This window comes from Coptis chinensis, chromosome 8 (genome assembly GCF_015680905.1).
Source record: "Coptis chinensis isolate HL-2020 chromosome 8, ASM1568090v1, whole genome shotgun sequence".
Taxonomy (NCBI): domain Eukaryota; kingdom Viridiplantae; phylum Streptophyta; class Magnoliopsida; order Ranunculales; family Ranunculaceae; genus Coptis; species Coptis chinensis.
Genome location: NC_141463.1, coordinates 19,577,994 through 19,605,844, shown reverse-complemented (window position 1 = coordinate 19,605,844; position 27,851 = coordinate 19,577,994). Strand labels below are relative to the sequence as shown.

General features: G+C 40.9%; 1 protein-coding gene and 1 long non-coding RNA gene across 4 annotated transcripts; one reads left to right on the top strand and one right to left on the bottom strand.

The window, feature by feature from the left end:
• Window positions 1–558: 558 nt before the first annotated feature.
• LOC147480393 (DExH-box ATP-dependent RNA helicase DExH18, mitochondrial-like) lies at window positions 559–5,977 on the bottom strand. 3 transcript variants are annotated; one of them, XM_086578148.1, is made up of 4 exons: window positions 5,733–5,973; window positions 3,370–4,800; window positions 1,412–2,824; window positions 559–936 (listed from the first exon to the last, which is right to left on the bottom strand). In XM_086578148.1, exon 2 carries the CDS (start codon window positions 4,792–4,794, stop codon window positions 3,403–3,405), a length of 1,392 nt encoding a protein of 463 aa, XP_086434274.1. In that variant the 5' UTR covers window positions 4,795–4,800; window positions 5,733–5,973; the 3' UTR covers window positions 559–936; window positions 1,412–2,824; window positions 3,370–3,402. The 3 variants fall into 3 exon arrangements, with proteins under 3 accessions (XP_086434274.1, XP_086434276.1, XP_086434273.1); XM_086578150.1 differs by having other exon boundaries at window positions 3,370–4,702; window positions 5,733–5,970; XM_086578147.1 differs by having other exon boundaries at window positions 3,370–5,977.
• A 7,200-nt stretch (window positions 5,978–13,177) lies between these two features.
• Window positions 13,178–14,200, top strand: LOC147480392 (uncharacterized). The gene is made up of 3 exons (XR_015206700.1): window positions 13,178–13,315; window positions 13,431–13,569; window positions 13,947–14,200. It is a non-coding gene; the product is annotated as an uncharacterized LOC147480392 (long non-coding RNA).
• The last annotated feature ends 13,651 nt before the right edge of the window (window positions 14,201–27,851 follow it).

Sequence of the window (27,851 nt, the reverse complement as noted above, 5' to 3'; positions counted from 1 at the left end):
CACAACCAAAAACTCATGGAATATGTATGCACTAGCTAGTTTGTAACAAAGCACTACGATTATAATATATATAAAGACTAGCCAGTAAGACCTTGTAACTGGTGCAGCAAACGCTGAAGAGGCTTAGTGCGACTTAATTCCAGTATGTAACATGAGCTTGGTGTCGAAGTTGTATGTGAGTTTGTAGAAAACTGAACCAGAAGTTTATCGTTTTAAGTTGTTCCAGTTTCTCCCAACATCTCATATCCAACCTTCATCCATATCAGAAGATCCGCAGGGAGCAAAAGCTTTGGTGTTCAAAGCCGAATGTGAGAATTGGAAGAAATTGAACCCATGCCCCAGTTTGCACATTGGGTTCAATTTCCTCCAATATCTCATCTTCTGCCTTCACCATATCAGCAATTGGGGAGCTGTCCTGACATTTCTGTTACAATCTTCATTACTCTAGTAAACCAGAGAAAAATGAAAATTATGTATTTCTATCTGAGAAATTCGAAGATAAAACCAAATAAGAATTGCAATAAACCAGAAAAACAGAAACAACTTGTTCCTATGCTCAGACGATTTAATGAAATTTATTGTATAGGAAATACTTGAAAAAAAGAATGGAAGAAAAGAAAAACGAAACAATGCTGGAAGTTTACTATGTTTCATTTATAAATATAAAACCAAAATCATGCAAATACATCAACTCATTCCCCACACTTCCCAGCACATAGTAACATCTAGCTCTCTTCGTCGAACAAAACTGGACTATCTTTAACAAAGTATCCTTCTAGAAAGACACGAACCTATACAGCAGCAGCAGCTAATAACTTTATCGTCTGTTCTACTAAGAAACCGAGGTGGTCCTTTCCTACCATAGACCACCTCTAAGGGTATTATGCAGGCACTCCCGTTAAGGAACTACTCTGAGAAGTTTCTTCACTTGTTTTCCTGTCAGAAGGTGAGGACATAGGGATGTCAGATCAAGAGACAAGGGGAACAGAGGAGATAACCTTAGTCTCCATATAAATGAAATAAGTTGGAAGCATGAAATACCAGTGGACATGTGCTCACAAACAACAGATAAGATTTTACAATTTCATATTTGTCAGTATATTCAGAAAGGAACCCTTTATTCCATGGAATGCATTTAACTAGAAGGCTTAACAAAGACAGCAACTTGAGCAAAATATAAAATCTGGAAATAGGGTCATCTTTATCATAGAAAAATATATGGAATGATGACAATATTAGCAGTCCTATTTAAACAAGGAGAGTGTAGGATGTCCTCCACCATCATTAATGATATCTAAAGAAGAACCATAGACAATCTAAAAACACACTCAACACCAATTTAAAAGCAGCCATTGAAAAGGATAACTCCAGCAAAAACTGGTAACACATCATCAACAAATAAAATTCTTACTTTTGAAATGCTGTCACAAGTGACAATGACCTCGCATATCCCTCGCCCTTCTTTTGATTTGTTGCCTGCCAGTTTCAGGTTTCCAGTTAGAATTCATAATAGACTTTCCCAGTAGTTCTGCAATATCTGTTGCCATTGATGCAGCTTTCGTTGCATACAGTAATGTCTCCCGATCTTGAAATGGAATGAGAGCCACAAGTACATCAGTACATGGACAAAATTTGATGCTTAGTTTCAAGATCCAAGAGCTCTGTATCATTACGAGCAGAACCTTTTGGCATTCCTTTACTGCTTTATTTGGAAGAAAATCTAATCAGTCACTCAAACTAAATTGAATGAGCTGGGATTTGGCCTATGATAGAAGATTCAATGACAGGCCTCTAACTGGGTTCCTGAAGTCCCACTAGGAAGATGCTTTGACCTTATTGGAGTTGCCAAGTTAAAGTATGGGTGCCTAGGTGGGGATCAGGAATGAACAGAACTATCAGTCTATCAACGTCTTCAATTTTCGTATATAAAGCTTCCACCAATATATCTATCACTACAGTACAGCTTGAGGCTACAAAGTTATGTCCATTGTCTTTTCGTAAATGTTTTGACAGCTGCAGAGCAAGCATTGCTCCACCTAAGGAGAAACTCCGACCTTTTTCACTTGAAGAAAAGGTTGGTCCAAGCATTCAATCAAGTAGCACAAATCTTCTGAACGCAAGGTTCTAGCAAGCCCATTGACAAAAAGTGTTTCCTAAACAACCAGCTCTTCTAGCAATTTGCTTCACCAAAGTCCATAGAACAGGAAGTTCCCTCTTAAAGTCTGAATAGAATCTCCCCTTGATGAGCAGTTCCCAATCAGAATCGATCTTGGAGAGTGTAAGAAACTACCATTTTTTGAGTCAATTTTAGACTTGTTCCCACGATTTCACTCGCAACTAGAAAATTGGGTCCGGTAAATACAGGCTTACACTTGTCTATTGAAAATGATCCACACTGAAGGCTCTCAGGATTCATCCGGGATACTCTGGCTGTCCTACACGCGATTCACCCTAGATAATTTAGCCTGCTCCCTACAAACCACCGGCTGCATTGTTTCATATATAACAACACCGCAACAATGTTCTCCTCTCAATCTCCGCCTTCACCTCGTATATTTCTGCTCTTGAAATATAACAACCACACAATCCTCGCTTTGAACATTTCGAAGATCTCCCAAAAGGGCATTGGTTTCTACAACAAGAGGCAAAAAAAACTTTTGTATATTTCCCTGGCTAGGTGTTGGTTTCTAGAACAAGTGGCAACGAAACCACCTTGCCACACACACCCTCTCACCACCACCACCACGTACCACAGACCCTTTAAAGGTGTTATGCTGTCGCTCCCGCCAAGGAATGCCTCTGAGAAGTTTCTTCAATTCTTTCCCTGTGAGAAAGAGAAAAAATAGGGATGTTAAAAGAAACTACCAACGGAAAGTTGGAAGCACTGTAACAAGTAAATAGGGAAAGTGGATTTGGATTACAAAAATAATCATGAACCTGTGCTCACAAATAACAAATAAAGATTGCATAATGTCACGATTTTTCCCAAATGCATGTTGTTTGAGAAAGGCTAATCCTTAATGAAGTCGGACAACTTAAGTTAAAGAAAATAAAATTCTATAAACAGGTAAGTGACAGAAAAATAAATGTGGAATGGGGATTATGTTAGCAGCCATCATCACACTAAAAATGTATAGAAGTCCTGATATATATAAGAATGGGGATTATGTTAGCAGCCATCATGATTCATGATTCATGATATATATATATATATATATATATATATATATATATATATATATATATATATATATATATATATATATATAAGAACAATAGACCATTCTTAATGTACACAACGCAAATTCAAAGCAGCCAAAAAATACAGACAGTTTAGCAAAAAACTTATAACAAATCATCAACACTTACTTTAAAAAAGTGTTTACAAGTGACAATGGCTTCTCATGTCCCTCGCCCTTCTTTGAAGTATCCGGCCTTGCTGTCTGCTTTGCTTCGGGGTTTCCAGTACGAATTCATAATAGACTTTCCTAGTAGGTCTGCAATATCTGTTGCCATTGATGCAGCTTTCTCTGCATATGGGAATGTCTCCCTCTTGAAATGGAATGAAAGCCACAAGTACATGGACAAGATTTGATGCTTCATTTCAAGATCCAAGAGCTCCGTATTGTTACGAGCAGAATATTTTGGCATTCCCATTTGTATACTGACGGGGAGGTTTTGGCTGTACGACTGAGCAAACTTCTGCAGATGGAACATCACTTTTGGGTCTCTAACATTGACTGGGGCAAAGCAAAAGTTGAATCTATCTTGCAGAGACAATCCCAGCACCTTCTCCAGCATTGCTGCTATTTTCTTTATATGATCATGACGGCACAAAAAGTAAGAGCCATCAAGACGACAATTTTTCCCAAATTTGTCCAGAAGCTGGCAAAATGTGACATCTGAGAACTGCCTAGCAAAAATCTCAACTTGCTCAAAGAAAGGAAAAAGACCCACTTTTTCAGCTTCATCAAAAGGTTGCTTCAAGCACTCAATCAAGTAGTTCAAATCATCTAAATTCAAGGTTGTTGTCAGTCCCTCGGGATAACAGCTTCCTCGGCGTCCAGCTCTTCCTGCAATCTGCTTCACCTGAGTCACTGGAACTGGAACTATTCTGTCCCCATTGTACTTGGAAAGTGTATAGAAAACAACCCTCCCTATATTCAAATTCAACCCCATTCCCACTGCATCACTTGCAACCAGAACATCAAATTCATTGTCTTGATCATTAAACAGATTAGCCTGCTGCCTCCGAGTCTCTGGCGGCAAGGCCCCATAAATAACACAACAACGATGATTGGTATATTTCTCAATCGCCAACTTCAACTCATATATTTCTCTCCTTGAAAATGCAACCACACAGTCTCCAGCTCGGACATTTCGTAGGTCACCAAGTAGAGTTTTGGCCTCTACAGCAAGAGGCTTAAACCTTTCGTAATGGTTTTCAACCAACTCATCCCCAGTTTCTGCACAAAGTTTTCGTACAATTTCTAAAACACTTGGGTCTCCACACAAATGTATCTCATCAGCCTTTAATCCTAGTAGAGCTCGTGTCCATGCATAACCTCTAAAAGAATCAGCCATCATCTGAATTTCATCAAGGATGGCGACTTCATATGCCTCGTAGGTAGACACCATTTCCACGGTACATGCAACATGGTTCGCAAAAGGGACTGTCTTCTTTTCTTGCCCAGTAAGTAGACTGCAAGAAACCCCCAGAGAATTCACCTTGTCAAATATTTCAACGGCTAAAAGCCTTAAAGGACCACAGTATATGCCCTTCTTCGCTTCCATAAAACGCTGCAATGCATTGTGTGTTTTACCGCTATTAGTTGGACCACAATGATATACGATCTTACGTTTCATTGCTCTCGCAAAAGGAAACCAAGTGTGAGGTTTTGTAAGATCAGCAGAATGGACATTATCTTGAAAACGTTGAATTTCATCAGGGAATCTTTCCAAACAAAACTCAGAAAATACAGGGAAAAGAAAGTGTTGAGACTCCACAGATGGCCCAAGCGATACCAAATACTTAGCAACCTCATCAGGGCATCTCTTTAAGAAAAATTTCTTGAACTTCTGAACAGCAGTAGGAAAAAACGAGGCGCCAATGTAAATGGCAAGGGACTGGTCTGACACCCACCCCGACCTCAGAAATGATTGAAAAATTTCAACTAGGGTACCAAAATCCTCTCGTCTATGTTTCACACGGGTTTCATTACTTTGAAGCTCTCTATACAATTCAACAGGATCACGAAACACCACACCTTCAAAACTAACCTTCTTCCCTTCTACCTCTTTCAAATCACAACCTTCAACTTCCTCATCAAAATCACTACTATATTCACTCGAACTCAAAAGATGTCTCAACTGAACTACATTAAAATCTTTCCTAATTTGTACACTATCTAAGTTAACTAATTTCATCGAAACTCGATACATTTGTGTGCTAATAATAAGTCCAATATCCATATTTTTGGAAAAATTTAAGTGGCCCCTAGTTCTAAAAATGTCATTGCATGAAACTGTTTGTGTACAACATAAATTAACATGTAAAGATTGGTTCTTTAGTAGCGTTCTGATTCTAGACATGTTGTCTTTTGATGAACTGTTTCTAAACAGATATGTTGCAGTACTTTTCACCATTAAAAACTGTGAAAAAAATATATCAAGTTATTCAGTGAAGGAAATGGTATGACCCTTATTTGAATGGAGTGGATAAATTTGCATACCTGAATCAGAGATTGAGAGAGTTTTCAGTGGTTTTCCTCCCACCATGAGAGGGAAAAGCACCATTGACCCATGGCCTATCATTGGAGTTGTAGTTGTAGTCTAGAGTATAGCCCATGGGCCTTTGCACAGATCACACTGGGGTTATAGTATCTGGACCGGCTAATTGTTCACAACAAATCCCAAAACCTTGAGCAATGTTTCCCTTGAAGGAGCACAGTAGATACCCCACTTTACTTTCATAAAACGCAGCAAGGCTGTGTGTTGGTTTGGTGACAATGTAGACGGAAACCATGTGTGTTTTGTTCTTCCATCTATCTAATAAGCTAGGTTTTTTTTTTCTCACTACAAGACAAAATTATAATAAAGGACGGTCTAGATTATTTTGAACAAGATATAACGGTTGAGATGTGCATTCCAATTTAGTTTTTGAATTGGGACATTGATGGGAATGGCTCCCGCTTGGTTATTTTGCCTTTGTTTCCATCGGGTTCGAGCCGAGAAACATGACTCTGGGTTTTATTTTATTAAATTTTTCACTCATTTACTAAAGAAAACGGCAACAACATATATAAGTAAACAACGCCTTCAAAAAAAAGTTGCAAACCATGGCTACTTCTACAGCTTTAGGTTCCACACCATTCATCAAAAAGGTACAATGAATTTATACATCTTTTTTTAAAAAATTAATCATATCATTTTCTTAGAATCATTTTTTTTCCTCTTAATGTTCAGAAAGAATTGGGTGTCTCTTCTTTCTCTTCAACTTCGTTTCACATTCAAAGATGTTCAGTTATGGCACCGACCCAATCTCAACGCCCACCTTCAGTTCTCATTTTCATTTCTCATCGTCGAAGAATTTCGATTCCAATTTCTTCCAAGTACATTGTTTTTTTTTCGATTATTTTAAGTTTTAATCTAATTTCGATTATTTGTTTTTTCTATGTTTTGGTACTAATGTTTTTTTTTTTTGGGTATGCGTTGTTTTGTTGTTATTGCCACTTACATTTAGAATGTATTGGATATTGTTATTGATTTGCAGTGCCTTGCGCTAACTCATTAGCACCTTAAATTATGTTGTTGGGGAAGAGGAGCACATACCCTTCTCTTCTACCGTAGCTTAGTCCGCTGGGTGTCATCATTGTGAATATAGGAGTTATGCAATGGTAGAGATTTCAATTAGTAGCTGTGTTGAAAGCTCTTTCACAAATGTTGTCTTGGTAGCTCTTTTACAAACATGATAGATTTCAACGTGGTGATTGTTTGGCTATATATAGTCATATATGTCATTTTTTTTTTATTAAGTGGTTAAATTTTATGGGTTTTGGTTTTACCACTCTCATACTCTCATAATCAAGTTGTTGAAAAAAGTGTTCAAGATTGAGTACTTAAATGTTTGCTATGCAATCCATTCCTTACAATTGACCCTCATTCTTCTCTTTTTCTTGATAGGATGTTTTCTTATTTTTAGATTATAAGTTATGGTTGACGTAGGATGATTCCAATTTTAGGGATTTTCACGTTTAGATGCCAAATAGAGAATAGCTACGCCATATAAGCATTTTTTTATGGTAATTGTTGCTTTACTGAGCAGTTTTTTGTTATTGGCATGCTTGCATATGAACATTATATTGATAGATATGAGTAGTGTTTCAATTTTAATCTCTAAAATACCCATTCATGCCACAAGTTTGGTGGAACCATACCTTGCCTTTTAATTTCAATTATATCACAGTGTCTCGCAAATTATACATTTTAACGTGCACTAACAATGTCAACTCTTTTACTTCATTTTAGTATTTTACTCTTGCAGTGGACACATTTATGGCATCGCTCATGCATACTGAAAGCGCATAAACTATCATAATCTTTTTAAATATGGTGTGCATAAAAGAAGTCGAAGATACAAGAGCACTGATACACATTGAGCTGAAAGAAATCCTCTTAGGGATGTGGAATAATGTTTTAAGTGGTGAACTAGGAAGAACACCATCTCTTCTTAGCAACAGAGTGTTAAATGCTAAATTTGTTTAAGAAAGAAGAACACACTCCAAGGCTTTTGCGCTAGAGATGTTCTTTATTGTGAAGTGTAGTGCGAGATTAAGTGTAAACTTAAAGCTACCTCCAATATTGGTAATCCAAAGTCTTTTGTTCCATTTAGCATTGAACCAACCTAGCCTCTCCAAGAAAAAATTGCTTGGTGTGGTTATTTGATTCCTTGGTTGCAGTGAAAGTTTTTTGTATGGAACACTTACCTTGCACATAAAAGTGAGGTCTACCAATGTCTTTTCTTTGGAGTTATTTAGAAGTTTTGCACTTGGTACAAAATATGCGGCTTGAAATGGCGGAGTCTGAGCCAATTTTTTGTTGGAGGTGTGCTACTAATGCCTTCTAATTAGAATGTTTTTTCTCCATTAGTTTAGAAACTAATTAATTCATTTTTTTTCTTTGATTCATTTAGATTGGTTCGAATCCCAATTCAAGAATGCGTACAATTGCCAAATGGAATACACAAGTGTACCAATATCCAAGAACTCATCTTCTCTGTCTATTCCTAATTGGATGTTATGGACACAGTGTCTCCAACTTTCTTAACTTTATCGTACTATTCTTGCTGCCTGTAATGATGATGTGAGTGCAATTAATGAGGTTGCACTGAATTTGTTCCTTGGTGAAGCGCTCGAGTATTTGGCTGCAGATAAAATCATCGAAGATGATATTGATAATCCAAGTGGGGCTCACTATCCCACCAAGTTTCTGAACTCCCTCGACCCTTCTAGCTTACCACTTTTCAATCTCAAGTTAAAACCTGGATGCCCTATAATGTTGCTTAGGAACATAGCACCTAAAGATGGTCTTTGCAATGAGACACGACTTATAGTGCTTCAATGTGCGAGTAAAGTCCTTCAAACCAAAATTTTGACTGGAGAGAAAGCTGAAAACCGATACTCATCCCAAGAATATCTCTGGCTCCCTCAAATTTAGAGTTGCCTTTCAAACTATCAAGGCGACAATTCCCTGTTCGACTAGCTTACGCCATGACAATTAATAAGTCGCAAGGCCAATCAATGAAATATGTTGGCATTGATTTGAGGACACCGGTTTTCAGTCATGGGCAACTCTATATGGTCATATCCAGATGTACTTCTTTAAAAAGAATATCCGTTTTTCTTCCACCTAATGCAAGAAATTATACCACAAATGTCGTATACCAAGAAGTTCTTCTCTAAGAACATCGATACCAAAGAAAAGGCGAGTGATAAATTAAATAATGTTATTTTTATTGGTTTAGAAATCAAAGAATATGTTGTGTCCATATATATGCTATGTAAGTTTTTATGATAGTTTTTTTTTTTTTTTTTTGATAGCGTGGATACTTAAAAATAAGAATAGAGATTATTTTATTTTGAGAATCATCTCTTTTGTAAACAATATGCTAAATGTATCAAGTTTAAAAAAATTATGTGTATGTGGTTTGTTTGCAGGTACCAAGTTAAATTGCCATAATTTTTTAGCGACATGATTGTAGTCTTTGCTCCATGGCGCATTTATCCATATGGTAGCATAATGGTGTGAATAATATGCATAGAGAGGAGAATGAGATAAATGAGGAACTCGATCAGTGGGTGTGGAATATTTATTTTATTTTATTTTACCTTTTCGTTACTAGAATTAGCCCCAGGTGAAAAATTATGCAAAGTCTTATTTAATATTTAATGAGTTGTCTTTTAATTTTAGAAGTAATTTGTGTTATGTATAAATATGAAGTTATATATTTTGGTATGGTTGATCTATGAGAATTGTATTGTTTGATTTTTAGGTTATGACAGGATTTAAGTTTTTGAAATGTTGAAAATACAAAGGAGACTCTGCTGGATTTTTTTATTTAAAAAAAAAATGACGATGCTCTTAATTGAAGACTCTCTCCTTTTATTTTCATCATTCTCATTATGATGTGTATCTCTACTAGTAGTAATACCTATAACTATCATGGACCCTTAAATTCATCCGGGTATTTTTCTTACGCATAATACCCCTTATGAATACTTAAATAAAAAACACTTATATAATATTTAGAAGGGTTGTTTTGTCTTTTTCACTCTTTGCAAATTTAATGTACCGATTTTGTCCTTAAATTAAAGTATTGTTTAACACTTTTGAATGGGAGTAATTGGTCATTCCATGTGGTGGTTGATTAAAATTTTAAATCCACGCCTCTATTTTGAATTGTACGCACAATAAATATAATTAATTAGCTATTTAATTAGCAACTTAATTACCCTTTAATTTCCATTAATACCGATTGACCAAGGGTTTCTCTCCATCTAAAAAAAACGGTCCATCGTCTCTCACCCTTCTCTCCATCTCCCAAACCCACCAATTCTTAGATGTTGAGGGAATTCTTAAAAAAAAAAAAAAAAAAAATTACGGCGTGTTTGTTTGTTGAGGGAATTTTCCCTCCTATGTGAGAATCTTAATGAGATATTAAGGGTTACATGGAAAATTTTCTGGTGGACACCCACTTCTCTACATAATTTTTGTGGGAATTTTCTCTTAGGAGGGCATGTGGAATTTTCCATGGGAGCATCTGAGGATGGTGAACTTTTCTGTACATGCTTCTATCTCATGAAGTTCTCCCCTAAAATTGTCGGTTGTTTGTAATCAATAGAATGAATTTCATGAACGGAGAGTTTAATTTCGATGGAGGGGGTGAATAGACATGGACATCTCAACTAGGTATTTTTTTTTTCGTCTGTTTCCTTTTTCTTTGTAGTTGACTAATCCGTTGATTTTCTCATCTTCAGGGAACTTGCACTTGATGGTCTATTTCTCTGGAAAGATGATTCCCGATCCATGAATAGAACTTCCAAAATTGAATATCCTAAGATCAGAGACATGCTAGATTATATTTCCAAGCAACAACCAAAATTAAGGGATTCTTCTCAAACAAGGGAAGAACTTCTTTTTCCATCAAATATGTTTGTGGTGATGATTAAATTTTTACTCGGGGCCTTCGAGGCAGATTTTCAGCAACTTGATTCTGTTGGAGGAACATCAGAGTTCCAGTCATCTGTTGATACATTGTGTCTGTTATTAGAACGTGGTTTGGCTTTTGAGGGTTCTTTAGAGTTGCATGCCCACGACTTCCAAAGCACCGATTTGTTGCTTTCAATATGCCCGAGGTTAATTTCACACAAAGCTACATTCATCTTTTGCCTTTTGTTTACTTCTCCCGGTGATTCCTCGACTTTCTTCTCTTGGTTTTTGAATGACACCATTAGTTTTCTTGCCCTCACAAGACACAACCTTAATACCTGAAATTTCTATCAATCACGTCCATTATCAACATCGGATGATTGAGATCTTCTTTTAATTTTGGTAAGCATTATATGTACTTGGAATGAAGAAAAGTGGGTGCATCTGTCTTTCTATTTCTCGACTGTTCAAAATATTAAACCGATATGGATTTTTGGTGTATTTAAAGTACATAATCTTCCACGGGGCATTGGGATTGATGGGCGGCCGATTATTTTTCATGGATCGGAGAAAGTGGATGTGATAGTCTCGCGTTTATCTACGTGGCTTCTTAGAATAACAAGGTAAGTTGTTTGTTTTGTACATGGAAACACCAATTATTCTCACATCCATTGTGACTTTTATTTTCCTTAAATCAATGTTGTTCTATTACATTTTGATGTTGGGTCCTTGAATTATTGCATTTTCAGTGTATGTTTGTTGTAATATTTGTGTAAATTGGATTTTTGGTTTGATTTAGGTGGTAAGTGCCCTGTAGAATGGTTGGAGAATAGGATAATAAGGAATTGGTCAACACGTATTTCTCTGTCTCTCCTTCTTCGCCCTCTTGCGTTAATTAATGCTATACCATTTTGTGATTCATTACAGTTAGTTTGGTCTATGGTAAGTTCTCACCACTTTGCTTTGTATTAGTGATTAGTAGTGAGCAAGTTGCTTTGTACTTGGACAATCTACATTAAGGTACTTCATAGTTTATATAAGTAATTTTTTAGGCTTTGAGCTAAAATCAATGTCAAATATACTACGCATTTAGATTAGCTTTGGCCTGCAATTTTTTAGTAAATGGAAAGAATTTAAGAGCATAGATTACTCATAAGAAACATATGGCTGATTAACCAACTCAACAACTCCGACAACCTTTGTTGGATGAAGTAGGATTGCCTTCTTATTACTCAATCTTAACATGCTAAAACTATTGCAGGTGCAATTTTTCTTTCCATGGGTTGTCAAGACACCCCACCACCACCACACACACACACACACACACACACACACTCAACAACCACAACCACCAACAAGTTTTACCAGTTCCGACATGTCTGCCAAGTTCTCTGTAAATTAGATATAGCCTCGGAAAACCAAGGCCCAACTGCTATGAGAACTTCATATAAGGTGTGGAAACAAGGGCAAATAGAAAAAGATCATTTCGAAGGGATGAGCCAGATTGATTAACAAGTATTAGTTTATTATAGGATTTGAATTCTTAGACAACTTCAACTCATCTATAACTCAACTTCGGTACAAACTTAATGCACATAAGTTTTTTACTAAAAGACCAGTTTTGTACTAAATGTAAACTCATCTATTTTTTCCCTCTTTTGATGGATCTGTAAATTTATGTATTGGTGTGCCTCATTGTACGTTTGGTGTTATGCCTGATCGAGTGTGAAAGGACCTTAGTGATTTGTTGTATTGCTACAAGCTTGGTCACTAAGGTACAATGATTTGTTGTATTGCTATAAGGAGCAATGGGCAACATTTTAGGATATAGTACTATTGTTTGAGCTTAAGGTGCATTAGGATTATATTAGGTTTGAAGCACGATATTTTTTGCATCCAATATTTCTGCTAACTTTTATATCTATTTTCATCATGAGTGCTACACAAGTTGCACATGAGTTCTAAGGTTGTAGTAGTTGGTTATACAATATTTTCCTTGGAGAATGGATATCTAGAGGAATAACAACTATGCACCTGCTGACAATGGTCAAGTTGGTCCCACACATCTAATGAAGGTTTTGGTGGAAAAGATTTAAGATGACATACAATAAGACACAAAGGAGTCACCAAGCACCTTGGGCTGGTATGGTCAATACACTCACTCATTTTATTTTAATTATTAAAAGAAACTTTTATTCCTTAATCCCCTTTTAATTTTTATCCCCCCGTGAAGGAGGAATCAAACCTAAGACCTTGGGCCTAACCTCCCAAGTCTTAAGCAATAAACCACTAGAAACCTTCTAGCTCTGTTGTTGTGAGTTAAACATTGTTGTTTAGTGATGAGTTATAGATGAGTTAAAGATGCTTTACTAAATTCAATATTATATTTGTGAGTGGCTCATCTAGGTGAACGCCTAAATTATGGACGCTGGCGAAGAGAAAGACTGCTCAATCAAATCAAATGAGACGACTGTGGAAAACCATTCCAATATTAACATCATGTTTGGTGCTGAATCTGCCGAGCATACAGTCCAACACACTGAATATTTGGACAGTGTTAGTGTACCACACCGCCTTTGGGCACTAAACGGTTGCATAGGAATCTCAGGTATATATCTCACCCTTTTTATCGTGTTCCTTGACGTCTCATCATCAACAACTTAGTTTATAAACTATGCACATCAATTGACAATTTATCTGTATTCATCATGTTATTTCTGCAGGTGTACTAATGCAATATCATTTGCTTTTGAGAATTTACCATGTCATATACTAAACGTTCATTTAGTCCTGCAAGGCGATAAAGATGCTACACTGGATGAAACCATTGACTACATCAATTATTTGCAGCTTCAAGCTAAGGTTGGCTTTTACCTTTCATTAATTATTTACCTTTATTCTAAGCTAAGGTTGGGCAGCGACACATGTAAAGTTCAGTATTGCTGAGTTTTTTACTGCATTAACAAGCTGCTTTTGGTACTTCTCAAATTCCATGGAGCTGAGAATATCATTGTAAGCCAGTAAGATCTATATTATGATCATTTTCTTGACCAGATTGTTATTTTTCTTTTCATGTTGTTTGTGTGATTTTATGAATAGTAAGGGTTTAAGTAAGAGTATGATGGTGGATATATGCGTCAAACTCTAACAATCTTATGACCATGGACCATGTACAACTTGCTTAATTACGTACAACTCTGTATAGTCTTTATTCTAACCATTTACTAATAACAATGAAGGAAGCTTTGCCTGAGGGGTTTAAAGATAGCATCGATGAAAGAGGGGAAGTTCATGTAGATTTGGGTCCAAGAAGAACTTATCCCGAGTCACCCTTTAGTGGGTTGTTTTGTGAGTCATTGTGCCTTTGTGTCTATGTGGGAATCCTTGGTGAACACTTGCCAGATAATTTGGTGCCCCATGCTGGGGATCAATTTGTAAATGCCAAGTTTATGACTAGAGAACTAAAGGTGGTTGTGGCCATGTAGATGGGAGGGAATAACCGAGGATCGGAAGATGGTTGGTTTACAAAGGAGAGTATGTGCAAAACAGTGAAGTTGGTGAAGAAGTCAGGGCCAACCACCACAAGTGGAAAGATTTTCTGTTAAGTGAAGGGCTTGAGTCATCATATATTTTGACAATTTCTTCATCAAGTGGCAATGATGTATAGCCCAACAAGAAAGTGTACATAAACCTTCTCCTACTTTTTGTGCGTAATATTTTGCAACTTCTAATTATATGTCAATTAGGAATTTCGTACACGATGTTTTAATTTTTGAGATCTCCTTTTTTTTTTCCAATAAGAAACTTACTCATTAAGCAATGAGAATTTTTTTTTTCATACATCTTGAAACCAAAAAAGGCTTACTATAATCTGGTTAATTAGTCGTTAAATAATATAGATAATGGCATATTGTCGAATGGTGATAATTTTTGAATTTATCTAATTACTTGATAAACACCGTGGAGCGATTTTAAATTGGTGAAATAGGATATGTTAACTTCTCTAGCTCTTAAACCTTATTGCCTTAGCAAGATCCTCATAGGAATTAATTATGGATTTTTACATAATGTAACCTATCCAATTCTGGGATTTACGTAAATGTGAATCGTTAAACTCATTCCAATGTGAATTAATCTTGGTTCTGTCCCATGAGTCTATTACATTCATATTGATCTTTTCCTTGTGAGGTGCTGATGTAGACATTCATATTGATCTTTTTCTTGTGAGGTGCTGATGTAGATTTTGATTATGTGATAACCCAATTTGCTAACATAAAATTGACCAAGGCCTATTATCACTTGAACGCTTGAAGCACCAAGTTAGAGACCCATAACCCAAGTACCCAACCAATATGGTTAAGTTCACCACAAATAAATTAGACGGTTCTAAAAGTAAATTTGTTTCGTGACTCAATTAAGTTTTCGTTGTCTACGTTCTACTTAATATGTCATCATGCCAACCGACATTGCGAAATACCAGAGCCAATGTCCTCGGTTAAATAGAAGCAATTACTCAAGACTACCTCTCTAGTTCAGGCTCATCGAGCGTGCCCAATTTACCTAAGGGTTGGATACTAATTTCAGTGAATAGCATTACATAGATGCTTTTTATGCACTAATTTTTTATCTTTGTCGTTTGCAACGTGCACTTGCTACGATGAGAGTCTCAAAGTACATGTTATTTGGAGCTATACTTAAAAGTTTATTGTTTAGGTATGTCTGGAAATCAAATAGGAATAAAGTTCCATTCAATTCAAAATTTAAATGACTGCCAATGTGTCTGCTCAAACGTAATGTCAATTGTAAGTGTGCTCACCCAAATTATATTTATACTTTTCGGCAAGTTTTGTTTAACATCGCGTGCATAGCACGTGCATCTTGCTAGTTGAATTAATGAATGTGTAAGGGTATGTGTAATGAGTTAGTTTGTGAGAAATGAAATGCATAGAATTGCAATAATTAAGCTCACTTGAGTATGAGTATGAAATGATTATGAAATATAAAATTGTCGAAAATGGTTATATCATCGATCCAATGCTACCATAGAGATAGTCTCTTGGAGTGTTGTTCAAAAGCAATGTGTCTAGAGTGCCGACTGGCACGGACATTCACTAGTGCAACAATAGGGAAAAGAAAACGTTCAGGCTCCATAGAAGCCAAATACTTACCAACCTCAATAGGACATCTCTTCAAGAAAATACGTCTAAACTTGTGAAAAAATGGTGGAACAGATGTTGATCACAAGGGCCTGATTCCATGAGTACGCCAGTCTTGCAGTGGTACCTTGTCCCTTTTTTCGAAGCTGTCAGTAAATTTTAATTTTAACAGGACCACGAAACGCCATATGTTAAAAACTATTAATAAAAGAAAATTTGATCCAATAGATACTGATAAATCAAGGGATCCAAAAATCAACTGTAAAATCCTCTAACATCCTTCAAGATAATTTAACCCAGATACAAGAGTAAGCACAAGAAATGAAGGTTCAAGGCTTGAAGTATTGGTCAAAGTGTCAGCCAAAACAAAAAGCGATTCACTCTTAACCAACCCGTGTTTCTTTAGCTCACTCAGTAACCATCTGGAGTTCACAACCGAGACTATACAGAGAGTGTCTCATACAGATGGCTCTTTCATATTCACTTTTGCAGCTCCTCTCATCTGCTCTTCTGTGGCAGTTGCTGAATTCACTACTTTGTATATCAAGCAATTAGGAGGTTCAACACTGAAACTAATACCAGCATCCACACAGACTCTACCTATCTTCACATGCCACATGTACCTACTAAAACTCCCTTGATTTCGAGGGTACTAAGGATTTTCTGTAAGCCACTGCAAATTGGAGCATCGCTTCTGACATGCACTGGAGCAAGCTGAGAAATGACCACTGGATGGCAGCATCAGCCCTCTATCATCCCCAACATCCTTCCATATGTTTTTACTTTTCTTCCATATATATGTTCAGCACCAGCCCTCTACATATGACATATCAACCCCCTGCACCCTTCTGAGTATTCATTCTTTTCTTCCATCTATATGTTCCTCCAACTTCATAAGCCATGTATTAAACTGTGACTTCTAACCACCCCATGTGTAGTATGCAGCAACAAACAAACACCTTGACAAAACAACAAAACAAACAAAACAAAAAAACAAAAAAAAACAAACAAAACAAAACAAAAAAACAGAAAATAATATATCTCAAATTTAGATCAACGCTTGAACTACATATTGTGTGCGTCGAAGGACGTTTCAGAATCCAGTGCATCTGGTGAGCATTCTTTTTAGCGTTGTTCACTTGTTCAATGTCATCCTCGTAAATGCAACATATACAGTAAATGTGGTACCCTGCAGAGCGCATTACCTATCCTGACTCTTGTAGAACTGCCCAAGCCATGTATTGAAGTGTAAATCGCAGTCCCAACGAAGGTTTTTATTTTTTGAAAAGTTAAGCTGGGGTTAAGGCAGACCCCCACCTGTATATTAAAACCAAAGTTTCAAGCTTACATTCCTCCCTAAGAGTATATTCATTAGAGGGAGGTACAACACGACACACGAGTACATAGCCTGAATGCACAATTCCTACAAGCTATTGTATTTACAAGAAAGTACAACTCAAAACACGATGTGTTTCCTTGCTGTAAGGGAGTGATATCCTCCTTCAAGAATATCAGGCGCGTACTCAACATGATGGAAATACCTCACCGACATGTAGAATCAGATTGCGTCCCCAAGATAAGAGAACGTTCCAGAACAGTTCGCACCAGCACGCGAACCAGGCTATAACGTGACTCAGCTTATCTTCTAGAAGCAATCATGAACAGAGATGCACATGTACAAATCACTGCCACCACCATCGACCAACGCCGCAAGCTACTTTCGCCTGCACTAATAATCCACATCATCGCCAGACCTATAAAGGCGATTTCGACGCCTCCTTAATCGAGACCCCTCATTTGTGATACAATCGAGACCCCTCATTTGTGATACACTTTACACGTGGTGGGCGAGAATTCACTCTCAATATCTATAAATACCCCTCCTATGAACTACGCCAGACCTGATTTTGCTCTCCCCTCCGAATCGAGAGCAAGATACGTAGGCAGTTCGCTCCTAAGCCGAACTCGGTCCCAATAATAACCCTTTCTAATTCCCATTCAACCATATATATAAAGGAAAGCTGAATCACGCCTTTACATTAGCGCCGTCTGTGGTCTCGATTACTTGAGACATCATCTTCACACAAACCAAAAGAACCAAACACCAAAAGCCAAATATCTCAAGCCCACGAAGCATGGCAAGCCTCGAAGCTCAAGTTCAAGGCCTCGCAAACCAGCTAGGCTTAACCAATAAGAGTATTTCCTTGCTCAGGCAAGAAAATGCTGCACTTTGTGCACAAGTTGACGCTCAACAACAGCCAGCTGGTAACGTCGTTGAGAACGGCATCAACGAAGTTAATCAGCAGATTAATGAGTTGTCGCAACAGATCAACCAGAGCGCAGTACGCAAAGACGCGTCCCAGATCGTTCAGAAAATGCTCAAGATATACCGCGCTTCCTCGTTCACCACAGAGGTGCTCAGTAAACCCTCTCCTCAAGATTTTGTCCAACCACGTTTCCCAATGTACGATGGCAGTACATGCCCCGGCCAACATGTAGCCCGCTACATTCAAAGCCTAGGCCCTTTACATCTCCCCAGAGTTTGACCATCTTCACTGTCGGCTCTTTCCCGCCAGCCTCAAAGATGGCCCACTTGACTAGTTCTTTTCACTCGAGTCAGATTCGATCAAGACTTTCGAAAAATTTCATCGATCTGTTTGCCGGCCAAGCGTGCACAATGCAACGGGAAAAAGCAGATCTGGATTCACTCTTCCAGTTATCATTTGGAGAGAATGAAACCATTCGTTAGTTCCTAGGTCGGTTCAAAGCCGAACTGTTATGCATGGAGAGTAGCCTCAAAGAGTCTTTTGCCACACTGGCATTCTCCAACGTCAAGAATGCAGAATACGCACCTCTCCGTGTCGATGATGAGATCGCGTCCGAAACCCCCGCCGAGTCAGATGCTCGGTCGACAAATATATTAAGCAGCAAGAAGGTTTGCGACACCACGGTCTATCAGACGACCAAAAAGTCGCGGCGATCTCTGACGACACTCCACCTGCCAAAAAACGGTCCAGGTCGCAAGCACCCAAATCAGGCAACCGCTTGGATAACAACAGTTAGAAGTTATTTGTCCGACACGCCTCCCGCCTACATATCTTGGAAAAGATCAAGCGAGCCTCATACTTCCGGCCTTTAGCGTCACGACAACCAGCAGACCGACGACATGCCCTATCAGCAAGATTCCACAAAGCAAAATGTCACGAGACCGACGCTTTGTCGGGGCTCAAACATTATCTCCAAGATCTCATTAGGGGGACGGATAAAACAAGTACACCAACATTGCCGACGACTTTTGCGCCACAAGCTTATAGCCCGCCGAGTCGCGTAGAGAAGATCTCCACCCGAGAGGGAACGCCAAAACATCCAAGCTCGCCCCCGCAGCCAGAGGGGCGTTTCCATCGACCGTTCATCATGATCGCCGCCCCACACGTCGCCGGATCGCGGACAACGCGTAACCATCCATATGATCACTTTTCCGGATGATTCTGTTACTTTTTCCAGAGAGAAACGAAGGCGTGTCGGTGCTCTTCAAAAAGTCTATCATTTTTCTTCACAAGCAGCACACGCCCCACGATATTCGGGTCCTCATTCAGGGGATATCACCTTCACAGAGGCAGACCAATGCCTCCCTTACAACGATGCGCTTGTCATCCACATCAGGATCAGCAACTGGACAGTTAAGCACGTCCTGATAGACCCTGGCAGCTCATGCGACATTTTGTTCTACCACACAATCCAGGAGATGAACCTACCCAAGTCAGTCTTCATAGATCCTATCGCTACTCTTTATGGGTTCAATGGCTCCAGAGCCGACCCAATCGGTGACATTATACTCCCAGTTTCAGTGGGATCAAGAAAGGATAAAGTCAGCTTCAACACGCGTTTCAGCGTCTTGGACATTAAGTCGTCTCTACAACGCCATCCTGGGGACGGCATTGGATTCATCAAATGCAGGCCGCACCGCCTACACCGTGCATCAAGTCCTCCGTTTTCCAGCCCTGTGGGGCATGATGGAGCTTTCAGTAGCAACCACCGAAGCTATCATCGTAATCAAATCCTCTCAACCAAACAAGACCCGGCCGAGGCCCCAATCAGCATAAGAGATGCCCACCAGCTACACTATGGCCAAAGACCTGGTTGCCGAAGTCAGAGGCAACGCACCAACTCAGAGCGCTGGAGGCTCCAACAAGAAGGCCTATCCATCTGAACAGACTCCGAGAGTCGCCAAGGCAGCCACTCACTCACTCGTCAAGACACCAGAGATTGCTCCCGTAATCAGTGCTCCACCTGTTCAGACCACAGAGGTCGCCCCACCAGATCCCCTACCGCCAAAACAGCTTTTGCAAAGATAATCCGACTTCATTTGTCATAACCACGAAGTCATCCTGCGCACTCGTGGTCATAACCACAGAAAACGCTCCAACTCCTACAGCAACTCCAATCATTCATCAGACCAACAACGCATCCACAAAGCTCAACCCCCCAGAAGACGCTCTCCCAACACAAGCTGTGGCACCAGCTGAAGAGAGGCAACGAGTGAATCTAGGAACGGAAGACGACCCTAAGTTCATCTATGTAGGGGCTAACCTCGACCCCACACTCAAAGCCCAGCTTGTAAACTTTTTGTCCATAAATAAAGATGTTTTCGCTTGGTCGTATATTGACGTGCCAGGTATAGATCCTAGCGTTGCCTGCCATAAGTTGAACGTCAACCCTAGTGCCAAACCAGTTCGACAGCGACCTAGGAGATTATCACTACGGTTCCAAAAAGCAATCAACGATGAAGTCGATAAACTCAAGCAAGTCGGGTTCATCCGAAAGGTCGACTACCCAGATTGGATCGCTAACATAATGGCTGTTCCAAAAAAGAATGGCACGGTCCGCCTCTGCGTTGACTTCACCAATGTCAACCAAGAAACACCCAAAGACAGCTTCCCGTTACCAAGGATTAACCGACTTGTGGACCAGACCTGCGGCCACGAGCTCCTCTCCTTCATGGATGCTTATAGTGGGTACAACCAAATACCACTTGCTGAGGAAGATCAAGAGAAAACATCCTTCATTACCGAACAGGGGTTTTATTATTCTTAACGTTCTCCCATTCGGCCTCAAGAACGCTGGAGCGACGTATCAACGAATGGTAACTGACATGTTCCAAGACATGTTAGGAGACACCATGGAAGTATATATTGATGACATGGTCGTCAAGAGCAAAAAAGCAGGTGACCACCTCACTCACCTCGAGCAATCGTTCTCCAGGTTACGCCGAACTCGCATGAAGCTGAACCCAGAAAAATGCCTTTTCGGAGCGTCCTCCGGCAAATTTCTGGGATATCAGGTCTCACAGCGTGGGATCGAAGCTAACCCAGATCAAATTCGCACGTTCTTGGATATGCCCAACCCGCAGACAAAGAAGCAGATATAGAAGCTATCAGGCATGGTTGTTGCACTCAACCGATTCATATCCAGGGCATCAGACAAGTGCCGACCGTTCCTGCAACTCCTCAAAAAAGGCGAAGCAGTTCTCATGGAACTATCAATGTCACCAGCCCTTCTCCACTCTCAAAGAGTATCTCACAACACCTCCCATCTTAGCCAAACCAACAGACGGCGAAACGCTGGGGCTGTATCTAGCAATATCAGACTTCGCTATTAGTTCGGTTCTATTCAAGGAAGACAACAACTCAGAAAAACCAATCTACTTTATGAGTAAGACACTAATTCCAGCCGAAAAGAACTACTCTTACATCAAAAGAGCAGTTTTAGCACTGTTATACTATGCAAGGAAATTTAGACCATATTTTCAGGTACACCCAATCAAAGTACTTACCGACCTCCCGTTGAAGAAGATACTTCACAAGGAAAATAAGACAAACTTCGATATGGTTTTGGGCGAAGAGCTCGGCTTAACATCACATCAAGTTCGCCCCACGACCTCGAAGGGACAAGTCGTGGCTGATTTCCTTGCCGACTTCCCTGTGGACGATCTACATTGGGAGCCAGAGACAGACATCCTACCCCCCAAGCACAACGACAAAACTGTTTGGTCCCTCTTTGTAGATGGTTCCAACAACCCCGACGGAAGTGGCGTTGGCATCGTATTAGTATCGCCCGCCGGAGAAGTAATGGAGAAATCAGTTCGCAACGACTTTGCGACCTCCAACAATGAAGCGGAGTACGAGGCAGTAATTATGGGGATTAGAATGGCGTTACAGCTGGGTGTACAAGAACTTCAAGTCTTTAGTGACTCGCAACTGGTCGTTCGCCAGATTGCTAAAGAGTACACTACCCACGAAGGTAACCTTTCTAAATACCTTAAAGTTGTTAATCAGTTACTTCTATCTTTCAAAAAGGCCACCATGCACCACTTTTTGCGCGACGAGAACCGCCACGCAGACAGTTTAGCCTACTTGGCTACTCAAACACCGAGCTGCGCGTCCCGAGACAACTCCTCATTGAAATAGAAACCGTGACCGCCTACCAAGTAGAGCACGTCTTAGAAGTCAGCGACCTATGCCCACTCTCTGAGGATCAGATGAGCCAAACATGGATGCAGCCCATCATAGAGTACATTCAGAAAGGCATACTCCGGGCAGAACAGAGCAAAGCCAGGCAGATACCATATCAAGCACGTCGCTATTGTGTTCTGAATAACAAGTTGTTTCGAAAATCTGCTGGAAGACCTCATTTGAGATGCATAAGTCCAACTCAAGGTCAATTGATTTTTGCTGAGATTCATGAAGGAGAATGCGGAAATCATGTTGGAAGTCGTTCTTTGGCCCACAAAGCGATCTCTCAAGGATACTTTTGGCCTCGCATGCAGATCGACGCCAAAATATATGTGCTCAAATGCATCAAATGCCAAACCTTTGGCCACAACATCATCCAACCCGCTCGCCAATTGATCAGCATTGCAAGTCCCTAGCCATTCCACATGTGGGGAATGGACATCATGGGACCATTCATCCCACAGAAAAGCACCGGGTTCTGCTTCGTTTTAGCTGCAACCGATTACTTCACTAAGTGGATAGAAGCAGTTCCTTTGGCACATGTCAAGGAGTCACATGTTAGAAATTTCATTTGGACTCACATTGTCACCAGATTTGGTATGCCACACACCTTGGTGATGGACAATGGTTCCCAGTTCAAAGGCAAAACAGTCAAAGAATTTTTGGCCAAGTGGAAGATAGTTCACGCATTCTCCACTCCACAGTACGCTCAAAGCAAAGGTCAAGCAGAGGCCAGCAATAAGGCCATATTAGAAAACTTAAAGAAAAAGATTGAAAAGAACAAAAGCCAATGGCCAAACCAGCTAGAGAACATTCTGTGGGCTCATCGCACCACGCTTCGCTTCCAAAGACAGCTTAATCACTATTCTCCTTATGTTATGACATCGAAGCTGTTATTCCCACCGAACTGACAATCACAACAACTAGATCCGAGCTTGTCGAGTTAGGACATAATGACTCGGTCCTAGCTCGAGAGGTTGATTTGTTGGAGGAGCGCCGCGACCTGACAGCTATCAGAGTGGCATCATATAAACAGATTCTAAAGAGGTCCTACAACAAACGAGTACATCCTAGATCCTTCCAGCCTGGTGATCTAGTTCTGAAAAAGACGTAGGATGACTCCAAACTAGCAGTAACATGGGAAGGACCGTACATAATGGACTGAGTTGTTGGCAATGGGGCTTACTGGATCAAGACACAAGAAGGGAAAGCACTTCCACGACCCTGGAACACTTACTTATTAAAGAGATTTTATCAATAAAAATTCAGTCTCGTACACAGTCATGTTCTTAATCTTCGATAATTCAGATAGTTTAGTTACATTCGTATTGTTAACCACTCTATTCAAATACTTCTAGGATCAACTCTGAGAGAACGCTCTCAGTGAGCAGAACACCCTCAGGGGCTACAAACGTTCTCAGCGAGCCATACGCCTTCAGAGGTCAAATACGCTCTTGGCGAGCATAACGCTCTCAGGAGCTTACAAGCTCATAGCCTCTCCAAATCTCGCTAAGTTGAGGACCTATACTTCTAGGATCAACTCCGAGAGAACGCCTCAAGTAGCGTAACCTCGGGGCTACAAACGCTTATCGCCGAAAGCACGCCGAGAGGTCAAAACACGCTCTTGGCGAGGAGAACACTCTCAAGAGCTTACAAGCTCATAGCCTCTCCAACTCTCACTAAGTTGATGACCTGTACTCCTAGGATCAACTTCGTGAGAACGCCTCGATGAAGCGTAGCGCCCTCGGGGGGCTACAAAACGCTTCAGCGAAAGCAATACGCTCTTCCGGATGTCAAAACGCTCTTTGAAGCGTAACGCCTCGGGAGCTTATGTGCTCATAACCTCTCCAAATCTCGCTAAGTTGAGGACCTATACTCCTAGGATCATCTTCGCGGAGAACGCCTCGAGCGTAACACCCTCGGGGATACAAACGCTCTCGGCCGAAAGCAATACGCCTTCATAGGTCAAACACGCTTTCATGAAAGCAAAGACGCCTCGAGAGCTTCTGTGCTCATAGCCTCTCCAAATCTCGCTAAGTTGAGGACCTATACTCCTAGGATCAACTTCGTGAGAACGCTCTCAGTGAGCAGTACGCCGTCAGGAGCTACATACGTTCTCAGTGAGCAATACGCCTTTAGAGGTTAAATACGCTCTTTGCAAGTAGAACGCTCTCAGGAACTTACCGGCTCATGGCCTCCCTAATTCTCATTAGTTGGGGACCTATACCTCTAAGATCAGCTCAGGGACGTTGCTCTCCTGAGCAATACTTCACAAGCATAACGCTTTCTTAAACTAAATCTCAGAGGCGTACCACGAGCGCCATACACAAAATAATAACTACAAGCAGGCAAGCAAAACATGGCATTACATATACAGTCACCAATCGAACTACCCGGCCAAGGCCAGGAAACCAGTTCCAATCCACCGATTTGCTGGGTCTACCCAGAAAATCCTAGATCGGTTCTTTGAACAATGGGAGCAAAATTAACAAACTGCCACTTCCGTGGAAACTAGTTCTCAGTATCAACTAAGGCGAGCTGTTCAGGCAAGCCTGAAAACACAGCTCTATTGTTTAAAACTCTCATAGAGAGGAGAACACACAAAGCAGTTATCCAACTTAAATTTTTTTCAAAAACAAGATGAGAAATCACCATCAAGGAGCAACCACAACATGTTTATCTTCTGGGGCAACACTGTTCGACGAAGGGTGCCTTGCCGATTCAAAGACAACGCTGCGATACCCGTATTCTGGTCCCCTTCAGGCCTTCTTCAACCGGAAATATTTTCATCCGGTTCGCATACCGAAAGCAATGTGCCGTGGTATACACATCTTGAGCTTTGCGCGCGACCCCCTAACATTGCTTGGCGTACTCGGTGACTTCTGCTAACTTCCCTTGCAGATCAGTCATTGTTGCAACAAGCTTAGCGTTCTCATCCACAGCCGCATGGTACTTATCTGTCATCACGTCCAGCTTCGTCTTGTCAACTCCCCACGCAGCTCGCAGACATCCCAGCTCAACTCGGAAGTTGACATCAGTATCAGCGTGCTGCACAGCGCTCTTCAATTTGTCGTACCCCGCCAAAAACTACAAGGACAAGTTCAAGGTTATGATCCCTTACGAAACAGAGTGACAAGCCTAGCAAGTAAACACTCACCAAACAAGTAGCCATGTCCATGGTGCCCAGTTGCGTATCCATATCTTCATCCTCAACCTCAGCTTTGTTGCCGTCCAGCACGATCCCCTTCAGCAGACTAGTCGCTATGGGCGCCGAGTGGAAGCTGCAGTCAGAGCGTTTCACCGCAAGCTTCTTCCCCGTTCTCCCCATATAGTAGAATTCGCTCTCCACATCCCCATTGCGAGGAGGCAAACTCACCAAATGACATGGTGGCCTTTGCCCGCTAGTCGCTAGCTTCCCAAGACCGATTTGTCGTTATTTTGCCGAGGCGACCTGAAGACAATTCCACCCGTCGAGCGACCTGAGCTCCTGGGTCACTTGTTGCTCTAGGCCCCTGACGCTACAGCTTTTCTTTTGCCACGATCTCCATGAACGTGCGGGTGGAACTCCATTTCCTCCATTATCAGAGGGGAGCTCTCTCTAAAACTCCCCTCTCCCCTGACATATTTGCGGCACCTGGCCATAAAGAAACCTACGCATGACGCAAGTTAAATAAACAATCCTCAGGTTCCTTTTCAACAAAACAAAAGAGAGAGACAGTTAAACAAAGAAGCCAAACGTACCTGAGTGAACCGACGAAGCAAAACGACGCAACATAGGCGAGAGAAGAACTACGGCAGCAAGAAGAAGAGCAAAGGAAGAGCACTACTATTTACAGTAAAGTAACGTATCTTCCCAAGACAGGTCATGATGGTATCGAGACACCAAAACGGCAGGCCACCTGGCAGCCATCATGTCATGACTCCCGACCACCCATATTCTTACACATGCCACGCACGCGCTGTAACTCAGGCAACTCCAAAGTAGAGAACGCCTCTTGTGTCCTCAAGACATGTGCGACCTACACCATTTAAATCGGATAGCAAGCACGACAGACCAGCTAAGTCACAGGTCATCGACACCGTACCCTCCGTCACGACAAGTCACAATAGCATACTCATACTTACAAAATGCAAACATTCATTTCATACACAATACTACTTATATAAAGCAAAGCAACATGTTTCACATTCACGAAAAGGAGCGAACTGACGACCTCAGGGACGCCTCAGTTCGCAAACTAACCGAGCTGCTGAGAATACTCAGGAAATCCAGCACAGTTAGCCATTAGTTATCATGATCACTGGCAAAGAAGAAAAATGAGTCGCCTGTGTCAACCTGTGAAACCAAATTTATTGTTTTACGCCAAAGGCCAATTACAACCACAAACACCAACAACTTTTTTTCAAACGACATCATCAAAGTTTTCGCGAAGAACGACATTCAACATCGGGCAAAGCTCTCGGATCACCGTAGATGCCACAACTGCCTTCGGTAGCGCCACATTTAGCTTGCCAGAACCCTGAAGCTGATCACTCACCACACCGCAATAGGGGAAACACGACCGCAGGAACAAGTGCTAGCATCTTCGAAAGTGGCCCGCCCCGCGTTCTCCGGCTCTTCGCTCTCGCTCTCTCCCCAAGTGGTCGTCAAATTTCTTCTCCGGTTCCTCCACCTCAAAGACGGATGGTGAGATAGGCCTCTTCGCTTGCAAGGTGGAAGTCTTACATCGTTCAAAGATAGGCTTTTTGCGACTAGTCGGCCCCTTCAACGCCTCCACCTCATGCTTCCCGATCGACTCATTCATTCACCGCAGATGTCTTCTCGGCGTCAAAGGCAAGTGAGTTGGGGATTCAAAGCGCCTAGTTTTCTTTCGATCACAGACATTTCGAAGATTCAAAGCTCATCCCTCGCTGACTCGACTCCGCCGTCTCAACGAACGAACCGAAAGGTCGGTTTTCAAATTCCGATACCCGCCGATCACCGCGATAACTTGTAACAACATATCACGCGTTAGCATCAAACAACAAAGATATATAACACAATAACAATACCCAAGTTTGAACGCAAAGTTACTCACCGGGCACATCGCCTTTATCCATCCCCTCGAGATTCGACTCGGCTCCATCAGATCCGTGGTTTTTCCTATCACCGCCGTGTCATACTTTTAGCAAACAAGCGCTATGGGTGCGGACTTGTAGCAGATCCGACCTCCTCACATAGCTTCTTTTCCCAACCACTTCATCTATATACATCGAGTGCCCCTTTACTAGTTCTCTCCATACCAACCTTCCCTTCATCTTCTTTCCCAAAAGTCGGAGTGCCCTTTACTAGTCTCTCTCATACCAACCTTCCCCCTTCATCTTGCCGGGAGCATCTCCAACAACCTTGGAAGGTCGGTCGGCGCGACCCTTCCTCGTCGGAGGTTCGTGGATTTCTAAATCGAAGGGCGAAGTTCTTGACCCTACCCAACTGAAC

Bases quoted from the DNA above. Each gene is read 5' to 3' on its own strand.
- LOC147480393 (XM_086578147.1), bottom strand. From the start codon at position 5,646: ATGGTGAAAAGTACTGCAACATATCTGTTTAGAAACAGTTCATCAAAA.